Source organism: Camelus dromedarius, chromosome 20 (assembly GCF_036321535.1).
Source record: "Camelus dromedarius isolate mCamDro1 chromosome 20, mCamDro1.pat, whole genome shotgun sequence".
NCBI lineage: Eukaryota > Metazoa > Chordata > Mammalia > Artiodactyla > Camelidae > Camelus > Camelus dromedarius.
The window spans coordinates 16,529,585-16,541,606 of record NC_087455.1 but is presented as its reverse complement, the minus strand read 5'-3'; the positions used below and the strand labels follow the sequence as shown (position 1 = coordinate 16,541,606).

The 12,022-nt window shown below is 40.9% G+C and overlaps 1 protein-coding gene across 12 annotated transcripts in view; it reads left to right on the top strand.

Annotated features, from left to right (window-relative positions):
• The window catches only part of COLEC10 (collectin subfamily member 10), a 398,420-nt gene extending 389,248 nt beyond the window's left edge, over window positions 1-9,172 (top strand). For all 12 annotated transcript variants that reach the window (XM_064476878.1, XM_064476879.1, XM_064476883.1 and 9 more), the window contains 3 exons: window positions 3,028-3,081; window positions 4,446-4,541; window positions 6,439-9,172. In XM_064476878.1, the coding sequence (XP_064332948.1) occupies window positions 3,028-3,081; window positions 4,446-4,541; window positions 6,439-6,830 (542 nt within the window). In that variant the 3' untranslated portion in view covers window positions 6,831-9,172. The remainder of the gene's footprint in view (window positions 1-3,027; window positions 3,082-4,445; window positions 4,542-6,438) is intronic.
• Window positions 9,173-12,022: the final 2,850 nt, after the last annotated feature.

The window sequence follows — 12,022 nt, the reverse complement described above, 5'->3', positions numbered from 1 at the left end:
TCCACTATGAATTGGCTGAGTACTTGGCTCTCTTCACTGTAACTCTGATTTAGGGGCAGAAGCTGACATTGGTGGAACATCCTCTAGGGGTCAAGCACAGACTGAATCCCATGATAACACATTATCTAATTTATCCTTCTTAATGATCTTATGACTTTAAGTACCATTATTCCACTTTATAAATGAAGAAATGGAAAAAAACAAAACAAAACAAAAATATGCACACCAAAAAAGTGAAGAAATGGATGCTTAAAAAATTAAGTAACTTGTCCACATTTAGTGGCACAATCAGGATTCAAGCTCTGTTTTTTCAGACTTCCATGGTTTTTCACTTGACTTTCCTAGCTGTTAAAAAAAGGAATTCAAGTTAAATTACTGGAACATAGACACAGTGCTTACATCCTGTTAGAAAAAAAAAATCCATGTATCAATACAGGAATCTATTTCTCTCATTTGTAAGATCTAGTCAAAGGCTACCGCTTCAGTGAAGCCTTCCCTGCCCTGATACACAGCCATCTTTCCTTCTCTGAATGCCCACCAGATACCTGCTTTATTTCACTTTTACATTAGAGGATGATAGTGCCTAGTGTCTCATCTCCTTGGTCTCTGATGTGTACTTAGTTTTCCTTAAAAACTTATCATTTTCTAAAGCAAATACACTGTGTATGCTTTTTTAATGTTCATTATTGGGCTTAGACCAGAACCAGGATCATAGTAGACCTAGAATCAATTTTCCATGTTGAATTGGAAGGGATTCACATACAAAGAAGATAAACTATTTTTTAAATTAAAACACTAAGCCATATTCATATGATCTTTCAAGTCCATACTGTTTTTGGTGATGACAGGACTGGTATTCCTTTCAATTTTTTACAACATTTTTTGAAGTCTTTGCTTCTCTTCATTAAATCATTGGTTAAGTTATTCAGAAAGCACCATGAACTGGGGAGTCAGAAATGGCTGGGTTTCAACACCAGCACCTCTTCTGAATTGCTGGATGTCCTGGAGTAATCCACTTTGCCTCTCTGATCCTCAATTTCTTCAGTTGCAGAATAAAGATAATGATAGTGTCTAGTTCATTGGATTTAGTATGATAATATCTATAAAGTATCCAAACAGTACTTGACAAATGATTGTCACTCAGCAAATGTATATTCCCTTTATTCAATCAATATATTCTCAAAATCCAGCCTTATCTTTTCCAATTTACGTATAAGGGAAATGAGGGGTTCACAGGACAGAGCTTAGGTGTGTCCAGATCAATCTTCCTTGTCAGGGTGCTCAGTGTATTTTTATGGTTTTTTCCCAACCTCGCCTCTACTGTAAATCGTCCCTGACCTTCTCCCATCTTCACCTGCGGAAGCTTTTCATAGCCAGGCTCCAATGCTGTCTCTTCAGGAGTGACCTCCTTCATTCTTCCAGCTGGAGCACCGTCTCTTCTCGCCCCCTCCTACAATGGACAGAGTGTGTTCATTGCCTCTCTTACAATATTTATCACATTCCATTGTCTTGGATTTCACCATTGTCTCATTTCATCCAAGTGCAAGTTCTGAGACATCCTCCTGCTTACTCAAACTACATTCAGGGTTTCAAGGGCCCCTCCTTTTGTCTGGGGGAGCTCACAAATGTCTGGCATCATTGTAAAGAAAAGTGTCCACATGGGTCAATTTGGAAAGGCTCAGCAAATCCTTGGGGCCCTGGCAGCCATGCCTTTCTGGATGATCAATGGCCGATAGGTACGAGACCCTTCATGTAAAGCAGTCAGCAGACAGTGATGAAAGAATAACTACAGGGCAGGTAATATGGGTCTCCTTTTCGGTTTTAAGGTGGCTCCCACCTTTTCCCTTTCGCTGGTAAAGGAAGGGGTTAAGCAGAACCTCAATGCTGACTCCATTCCCCCTCACATTGTCCCCTTGGGTCATATACCCAATTCCAGGCCACACCAAAGTCCTACAGGAGTAAGCTCTGTCCTCTTCTCTAGCCTGGGTGACCTTCATCCTATGTTCATCCCTCCTGAATCCTTTCTTATTCTTTTTCCAGATCACCACTGAAGCATAAACTCTGTTTTACTTCTATCGGGGTCTTCTCTTTTGAGTCCCAGGAACTTCAGCCAAACATTTCCTCTTATAAATCAAAAGCTTTTGCTTTCAATTATTGTGTCTGATGTGGGCTTCAAGGGCTTATTTTGAAGTTGGGAAAAAAACAACATTTTTTTTCTCTCTGCTTTAATAAATCTGATTCTCTGAGAATTATTTTGTGGATGTCTCTGTAAGAAACATGGTCACATACAAAGAAGAACAGCAAGGAAACATCAAGGCTGATATTTCAGGATAATATATTTGACATGACTTTATATTATGGATATTTGCATGTATCACATTTCTTCCAAAAAGCAATAAACTCTTTCAAGCCAGAAGTTTAATCTTGTCTCTCTTTATATCTTTTCAAAGTACCAAGCCTTTTGTCTTGCATAGAGTAAGTAAATAGTAGATATTTGTTGAATTAAATTGAAAAAGCACAATGCATGTTATTGAAAATCCAAGGGGCAAGTCACATGAAAGAACTTAGGGGCATAGTAAATACACAGACACTATGTGTATTTATATATATGCTGATGTAGATATATCAAACAATGGCACTTTTAAAATTAAAAACATGCAGGCAAGAATTGTATTAGCCTTGCTCACTAGTTCACATCATAAAAACATGTTAGTAGGATAAGTGACACAAATTTAAATGTTTCTTATACTTCCAACTGGAATTCTGCATTCCACCTAATTAAATTGTGACTTATTTGGTTAGTTGTACCTGTGCAACCAACTCAAAATCAAATTATTTTTATAAAACCAAGGAAATTTAATTGAAGATATTACAAATGTAATTTAAAATTTTTTCCTCTTATTTTAGGTGTGTAGGACATGTCTGTCTAAAATACTTCTGTTTCATCCTATTCTATGCATTATATTCTGTTCATCAATAATACTGTTTTATTTAGTTGTTCTTTTTGTGGCTGTTGTTTTTCTTCAGGTGACAAAGGGGAAAAGGGTTTACCTGGGATACCTGGAGGAAAAGGCAAAGCAGGTATAATGCACTCATTTTTCCTCTTTCATTGCTAGCATCATTCCAAATGTAATCATTGCAAACATAAATATATTTAATAGGAAAGCAATAGACTTTTCAGTGTGATTCAGCTTATTTTTCTTGGGCTAGGGGAAAGGGAAGACGCAAAATGTCCTCTCAATCAGCTGGTGACTTTCCAACCCTGGGGACGGGGATAACGGTGTACTCCACCCCCATCAGGCTTACTGTGAGGCAGCAAACCCAGCACATCAGGAAGCAGGCTTCATTCTCCCAGACAAGTGGAAAATCCACAAAGTCCACAGCAATAGGGCCAGCAGGCCTTACATTCTACCAGCATCTCAACCAAATACTGGCATGATCCAGGGAGAGCCCATGGTTACAGAACATGCTTCATGGCCAGGGAGCTTCTTGCTGATATGAAAGAGAGCTTTACTTCCAGTGTTAAGATACATGGACAGAAAGTAGCTTGTTCTTGGTGAGCTTCCATGACTTCCACCATAAAAGTGTAGTGAAAACTAATTCTAAGAACTGTTTTAAATTCCTTATATTTAACCATGATATGAATAAATAAAGCCACAGATATTTTTATTTCCCTTTGGCTAAGAGAATTCTTTTTGCTTTTCAACCACCAAAGAAAAAAGCAAACGGAGATGTTTACACGAAGCAGCTGTTAAACAGGAAAAGGGAATCATTTGAATTTTATATTGCTTTCCTTAGAATTCCTTCTCTGTCATATTATCAGTAGATAGTTGCAAAGGTAAATGACTGAAGGGGAATTAATGGCAGAAATTAAGATCATAGTTAATCCACGACAATTGGCTCTTGAAATTGGAAGATGGGTCTATTCACAAGATTTAAACTTAAACATTAAGCTATACTCCAAATGGATGATCAGAATTAACGTTTGATTTCATCATGAAAGGTTTCTAATGTCTTGGGAGAGTCGTGTGAGCCAGTGAACAATGCAGTAAGAAAAGAAGACTAGCTAGAAATATGTTTTTAAAAAGCTGTGAAGATTTTAGTCTGAGACTGGAGAGGTACTTTCTGTGTTCAACAAAAAAGCCAAATGGTTCACAATGTGTGTGCAGTGCTTTGTCATATTTACTGTTCCTTAAAAAAAAAAAAAAAACTCACTTAGAGCTGTGTTTTAACTCATTCAAAATAATTAAAAAGACATTTTCTGTAATCCTATAGGCAGTGTATATTGGAAACCTTGTCTTAAATAAAAGATGAAAAGCATAGCCATTCACAGGGAGACACAGCCAGGCTGGAAACAGACAGGAAATACCAGGAAGAGACCAGTTGCTCTTTTCAGCTGGTCTGCAGGTGCTTCAACATGAACTCACAGTTCTGTCGTTTAAAAGGTACCGTCTGTGATTGTGGGAGATACCGGAAAGTTGTTGGACAGCTGGACATCAGTGTGGCTCGCCTTAAGACATCGATGAGGTTTGTCAAGAATGGTGAGTCTACTCTTGCTTGCTTTGTGCTATGTATCCATGAATTTATCTCTTTCAACACTGCAGCTCCAATATATGTAGCAGGAAGTAACTTGGTCCGGGCAAAGGCCTCCTGAGATAGTGTCACCGGTTTAAAGGTCTCTCGAAATGCTAATTACCCTACTCAGACTCTAGGCCACTTCAGGTCCTCTTCCTGTAGGCATGCGTGTGTGCCTGGCCTGTGGGTAGAAAAAGGTGCTTCAGTGAGAGAGGGGAATGGAGGGAAGGGCAGAGTTCGGCCAGCCAGGCCTTCGGAATAAAGAGGGACAGCAAAAATCAAACAACTAGCATCTCAGAAGACAGAAGTAACAATATTGCCAATGACTACTTTCTTGAGTACTTGGAATAATAATACTTTTTGTGATTCAGGTACTATGATTAGACTGCAGCTTAGAGAGAGTACCCTGCCCGTAGGTACGGAGCTGTGAACAGTGGAGCAGGGGTTTGAATATGGGTTTCACGGGCTCCTCTACCCTCAGTGCAAATCAATAGGAACATTATGTGTTTCTTTAAATTATGCAGCTTTCTGTATTAGTCATTTCTGTTATCTCTTGTCCATTTCCTCATTCCAGTTAGCAGTAAAGCCCTGAAAGTTGGGGCTTATGTCCTCTCTTCTGAGACAGTATGAAGGAGGGAACTCTTGTAGTTACTGTCACTGTTGGGTTCATTTTGTTGTATTCTCATTTATTATAACCCAGCCATATCTACTGTCCATTCCTGGAGGCACACAGATGCCATCTCGTGTCCATCCTCATCTTGAAATACTACAGGCATAGAAAATGTTTGATATTCACTAGCCCTTAATTATAACTCTAGTTATAACCTGCTTAGAAGATGCTGCCTCTGACATGACTTGGATCCTAATGAATAAACCAGACCGCAGAGGTTCAACAGAGAGTGACAGTTCTTAACATTCAAATGGTCATAGATTTATTTGTAAATCTTAATTTATTTACCCTAAAAATATATGCAGTTTCACCCAAAGCCCAAAACATATATAGTATAGTATGAGCTTGTGATGACTGAGTCCCCCAGTCTGTCCTGAAGCTTTCTCGGTAGCTCTGTCTACTTCATGTACCTGGAGTGAAGTATAGACAATCTTAGTTGACATACACGTCCACAACCTAGGAATCTGGCCCAAAGTGGACAAACTTCCGTATTATTTCTGTATGAGTCCAATAAGCCTGTACAACCTCCTGCACTGTTGTAGGCACTGAGGCTACAGAGTGACCAAGACATAGTCATTGGCCCCAAAAGGTTCACAGGTTAGTAGAAGAGACACAAACAATTAGACTAGAATGTGTTAAGTGCTATGAAGTGAAAAGGGCAACAGAAACACAGGAGAGAACTCACAAGAGTGCCCGTGTCTGCCCTGGGGCACCGGAAAGGCTCTTAGAGGAGGAAACACCTCCACTGAGATCTAAAAGATGAGTAGGAATCTGCCAGGTAAAGCAGTGAAGAGAACTTCCAGGCATGGAAGGCATGGAAGTGGAAGGGGGAAGGGCATGCTCATGGAACTGAACTGAAAGTTTGGCAGAAGCATAAACGAGGATGGGAAAAATTGTCTGTGTTGAGCTGGGTGACAGTTCACATAACACACCTTTCCCCAAGTAGCTCTCTGCTTCATGTTGCTGGGGGAAGTAAAGGAGGAAGGATGAGGGAGGACAAGCGATAGGAGTTTGTCCTCCATCTGAAGCTAGAGAAGTGGAGGAAAATAATAAACCAGTGCCCACCTCGTGATAAAGCTTTGCAAAATAATTGTTCGATGTTGAAGAAAGGAATGGAAATCTAGCAATATAACATACTTAGCTTTTCCCTTTTTGAGATCAGTCATCATACTCTTCTTTCCCTCGCCGCCAAGTCATAGCAGGGATTAGGGAAACCGAAGAGAAATTCTACTACATCGTGCAGGAGGAGAAGAACTACCGGGAATCCCTGACCCACTGCCGGATCCGGGGAGGGATGCTGGCCATGCCCAAGGACGAAGCTGCCAACACGCTCCTCGCTGACTACGTCTCCAAGAGTGGTTTCTTCCGGGTGTTCATCGGGGTGAATGACCTTGAGAGGGAGGGCCAGTACGTGTTCACGGACAACACGCCACTGCAGAACTACAGCAACTGGAAGGAGGGTGAGCCCAGCGACCCCTACGGTCACGAGGACTGTGTGGAAATGCTGAGCTCGGGCAGGTGGAATGACACCGAGTGCCATCTTACCATGTACTTTGTCTGTGAGTTTGTGAAAAAGAAAAGGTAACTTCCCTCCTGCTACACATTTGTCATTGCCCTGTGGCTACCAGCGCAGTTACTTTTATCCATCCTTTTCTTTCTACTGACATGCATTCATTCTGATTCAAGACAAATGAGAACTGCTAGACTGAGGTTGGGAATCTCCATCGCCATGCTCGTCCATGATGATTTTGGACATTTGCATTCATGTTTCATGTGTTATTGAGCCAATAACTCACCAGGTTCTGGGTCCCGAGAGTTTGAATTACAAGTTATGCTGGAGGTGGTCTGTCTCAGATGATACATTCTTTTGGTATTTTGCTCTGCCACCTCTCCCTAGAGTCCTAAACCACTGTCTATCCAGGCCAGAGGATAACTGGACAGTTGGTGGGTGATGACCAGGCTAACCTGTTCTTGCTCAAGCCAGACAGATGAGAGACCCTTCTGCTTTTATCTGTCTTTGAACCCAAGATCCCCAGTTCTTTGACCAGTCACCAGCCATAGCCACACTTGCAAGGACCTCTTGTTTGCACAGACATAGAAATACTTCAACTCTAAGCCTCTGTGTGAGGTGCTTCAGCCTAGTGACCTGTCCCAGACCGTATGGAATCATACACACAACTTCTGTGCTTCTGATTGACAGCCTGCACTGACTGAAGTGTACCAAGCCTTGGCCCCACTTCTCTTTACAAAGCCGCAACTTAAATCTCTGGCCCCCAGATGTTAACCCTTTGATCTGGGGAAAAGGGAACTCTAGAAATTGAAAAGAAAAAAGAGAAGGTTAGTTCCCAAACAATGTTATTCATAATCCTCCTACTAAATTGCCCCCTTCTATTAATTTGGCTCCTTTTTTTTCTTTTTTTCCTCATCTTAGATTTATCCATAGCAACTTTCCTCTCCTTGGGCATGGAAAACGAGGGAAGGTGTTAGTGAAGCCTTCAGAAAACTCTAGAAGCAACACCAAGTCTCTAGGACCCTCCCCCGCCTCTAATGTATCACTCGTGGTGACATTTTGTGAGAGGCCCTTTGCTCTCCGTAACTGCATGTTGTAAAAACCCCACGGCCACGATGCTGTCAGGTACTCTGGTGTCACAGGAATGTGTCGGGTGTGGAGTTTGGAACAGGCCCAGGACTCACGTTCACGAAGCTGAGAAAGTTCTACTTTGAAGTGCCGATCCAACCTCAAGGCAGCTTCCATTTGAAATTTAAAACTAAAAGTTCAGCAAAACCCTAGATTCGCCCCTTATAAGCTGCTGCTCCAGTTATAGTTTGTGACATATAATTAGACTGCTTAAAATGCTGGCAAAACAGTTAATGAAGTGGGAGGAACAGATCAACAACATATGTTCCCCTTAAACCATCTGTCCATGATTTCAACCATGACTAACTGGTTATGAGATAGGACTTAATTAGGTTGTTTCTGTGAGTTTATCAAGGGTCACAAGCTCAGGCCCTATGGGGTCCCTACAGACGACAGAAGCAAATGAAGTGGAACAGGTGGGGTTCCTGGGACACTGAACACAGCTTGCGCTCCTAAAGGAACCAGCCGCTTCTCAGTCACTGCTGCTTTTGCCATAGAGGACCCAATGTCGCTCTGTGTACTGATATTTAAGAGAAGTCAGAAAGCTGGAACTTTTTATCTTTACATTTTTAAATGTTGGCAACTAATCAGTTTTAATCCCAATTCTAAGTCATACAAACAGTCCGCTAGCCAAGATTGTGACCTTTCCATTTCTCCCTTCGGAAGGTTTTAAAGGATGTCATTAGGGTACAGTGACATCAAAGTCAACGTCTCTCATTTATAGCTCATCCAATTGTGCTCAGTAACAGGAATTTGGTCAATGTTGGCCATTCCTCAGGTTAATAAAGTAGTTACTAGTTCAGACTTTCGAGAATGTGGCATATTTTAAAGGCAGGGAGGCTTAATAAAAATTATCAAGGAAGACGCCATATCAAAGCCAGTATCCTTGTGTAGAATGCCAGCCAAGAGCTTGAGGAACAAGAATCTAGAAACACTCGGAGGAAAAGAAAGCGATAAGAAAAGAGGAGAGAGGAAACAGACAGCAGACATTGCCTGTGGGCAGCTCACGTTGAGATCCATATTCTGATTTGTCCCAAGCGCCCCCAGCACGCATACTAATTGTGTGGACTGTCAGTGCTATTTTTATTTCTATCATGATTTTTATAATAACAATGTTTCTCTCAATGACTCATCTCTGCTGCCAATGATTCCAAGAGAAGATGACAGAGTTTCAAAGAATAGGAATTCATCCTGCGACCTTGCCTGGGAGAAATTTTGAAGACACCACACACTTAGGTTTGCTATGAACCTTGCTTTGTGCTTTACAAAATAAATGCCTTCACGTACCATTTTTCATGTGATCCTGATAAACTCTGTGAAGTAGGAAGGGCAGACATTTTTACTGCCATGTTCCCAGTGGGAAAACTGAAGCCCAAGGAAGCTAAACAATTTACCAAAATTGACTCATCTGAGGGAAAAGCAGGACTCCAGCCTGCTGAGTGGAACTGTCGATCCAGGGTTCTCTCCAGCCTCTCTTTACTGCTCTTACGCTGAGTGAAATTTCATCCATGATTCCCTTGTGGTAACAAGGGCTCAAGTAATCTCTCTTAACCACTTTCCAAAGTTAACGATTAGGGTTAATTAACAGAGATACTGGAGATTCAGAAACTTGCCTGACAAATATGGCACTCACTGGATTCTTTTTTAACTCAGAAATGTCTACACATCAAGATTTAAGCAAAATAAAAAATGAACAAGTAATTATTTTCCCCATAAAAGAATTCACTAGAGAATTCCCTTAAGTAATTCGCATTTAAAATCAACTTCATTCTCAAAAGTAAAATTTATACTCAAATTTTCATGGACACACCTGGGCACTTCCCAAGGATAACATAAAGTTTCTGGGGAAAGAACATTAAAAATTTATTCGCGGTTGCAGAACGCTGCCTTTTCAAAGCAACACACTCTATAACCTGGCAAGAAAAAGATAGCTTGTGTCCAGAGTTATTACCCAAACACAGTAGAAAGTTGTACATCCTGTGCTGAGCTTTGGACAGCTCAACCATAAAAGTGCGTTCTGTCCCACTTAGACGTACGTTGCCCAAGTATGAGCTGCTTTGATTATTATTAACCAATTAATTTTTAGCTCTCTGGATTACATATCCAGACATCTGTGAAAGAGGAAAGGTTAACTAAATAGTAGAACCCACTGCATCATAAACAAATTGAGGTGGGGTGTTTGCAGGTATTACCTGTGATAAGAATATCATGGTGGGATTCCATGCCTTGTAGCAGAGAATTGAGGGTATCGCTTTGAAATTAAAAAATCTAGATCTGCTGTGAAGACTGCCTTGAATTCCAGTGCCAAGTATGCCAGTTTCCTGGTCCCTGGGGAGTTATTTTCCAGGCCCTTGTTTTCCCAATCTTTGTAGTTCCTCCTCAGAGAGTTTGGTGACAATTAAAGGAGGTAATGAGGTATAATGTATCCCTGTATAATGAGGAAGGAAGCAGGGAAGCAGCCACACACGTTATATGGATACAATTAAACAGCCATCACCACCAGCTACATGTTGAAAAGAAACAAACCGTATTTTAACGTATGTAAAAATTACCTAAGTTAAAAATAGATGCTATATGTGTGCATGTGCCTGTGTGTGTGTATACACAGAATTTTTTCACCCTCATTTCTAGATAAAATGTTCATCTTCAGGGCAATGAATAAATCTGCCCAAAGTTGTGCTGCTATTGGAATTAGAGCTGAGGTTCATAACGGGATATTATTGATTCTAAAATAGTGTATACCTTTTTTTAAGATGCAGTTCATCTGAACTTATGTTTATCATATAAAAAGTAACTACTTTTTTAAACTTAAAAATGAAATCATAGACCTGTATGACCTTGAGGTTGTAAAGCCCTCATCATCTAGCTTGCTTCCTGAAAATTTGAGGGTGAAAAAGTCATGACCTTTTGAATGGAGTTTAAAGGAAAAGAACCATTTGCCACAGATATTGTATGCATACATTTTTATGAATATAGGGCTCTGTTTCACTGCACCCCTAACAGATGGTCACACAGTCCGTATTTGAAGGTTTAGGGTAATTTGCTAACCCCTTTAAGAAGTTTTTCCTTACAATGAACTAAAATGCGCTTCTCTCTGATTTCCATCTGTGTCCTTGTTCTGCCTTCTACTGTTTACAGCTCTGAGAGGTCTGGCCCTGAAACAAGCCGGGGCAGGCTCTTAATGAAAGTACAAACCAAGGCAGGGAGAACTGTCCTCACTGTGGCCCTGGTCACTAAGGTGGATGCCCAGTTTTAGAAATTTCTCTAAACTTGGATGGTATGGCCCACACCCAGTGAATTCACATTTTGTTGGTGAGGCATTTGAGGCACAGATAAAGAGTAGAAATGAGATTCAAAGTCACGTGGGGCATCTCAGTCATAAATAGTCTCCTTATTAGGAGAGGGTATATGGTGGACAGGGTTCAACCCCAAGGAAGGAGGCCGTTGAGAGGTGGGTGGTTTGGTAAAACCTCATGGAGAGGGTTCAGGGCAGATGTCCAGTGCCAGCAGGAGAATGAAGTCCAAATCAGAGTCCAGGTGCTTGGTGAAAAATTGGTGCAGATGGATATTAATTCATCACCTATATTTACAGAGCATTTAACATGTGCTAAGGACTGGAGACACAATGGAGAAGACAGATCAGATTTCTAGCCTCATGGATAGAGTTCTCCTCAGGCTCATTGAACATCAGGCCCACCACACTGAAGCCCAAGAGTTAATCCTTTGTCAGGGATGGACTATATAAACCTGTTCCATTTTTACTCCTGCTTCCTCTTCAACATAACACCTCTTCAAAGATAGACTGAAATAAGTTGGACAAGAGAATTTTTTTGGTATAAGTACCACATTACCATTTCTTGAAGACCAACATTGACACATCTCTTCAAACACATTTAAACATTCATGTAGGCCGACTAATTTTGATGTGAACAAAAAGTTCTCATATCAGTGTGTATACTCACCCACACCGCTTCCTCACAAGACAGAAGATATCTTGGTGGTTGTGCACGGATGAGCATTGACACCTGGTAAATGCTCCTTCACCTAATTTTTTTCTGGTGACCTACACCTGACATTCAGTGAAACCCAGATTTGCCACGAATGGTCACTTTCATAATAAAATAAAGACAGGTAGGAGG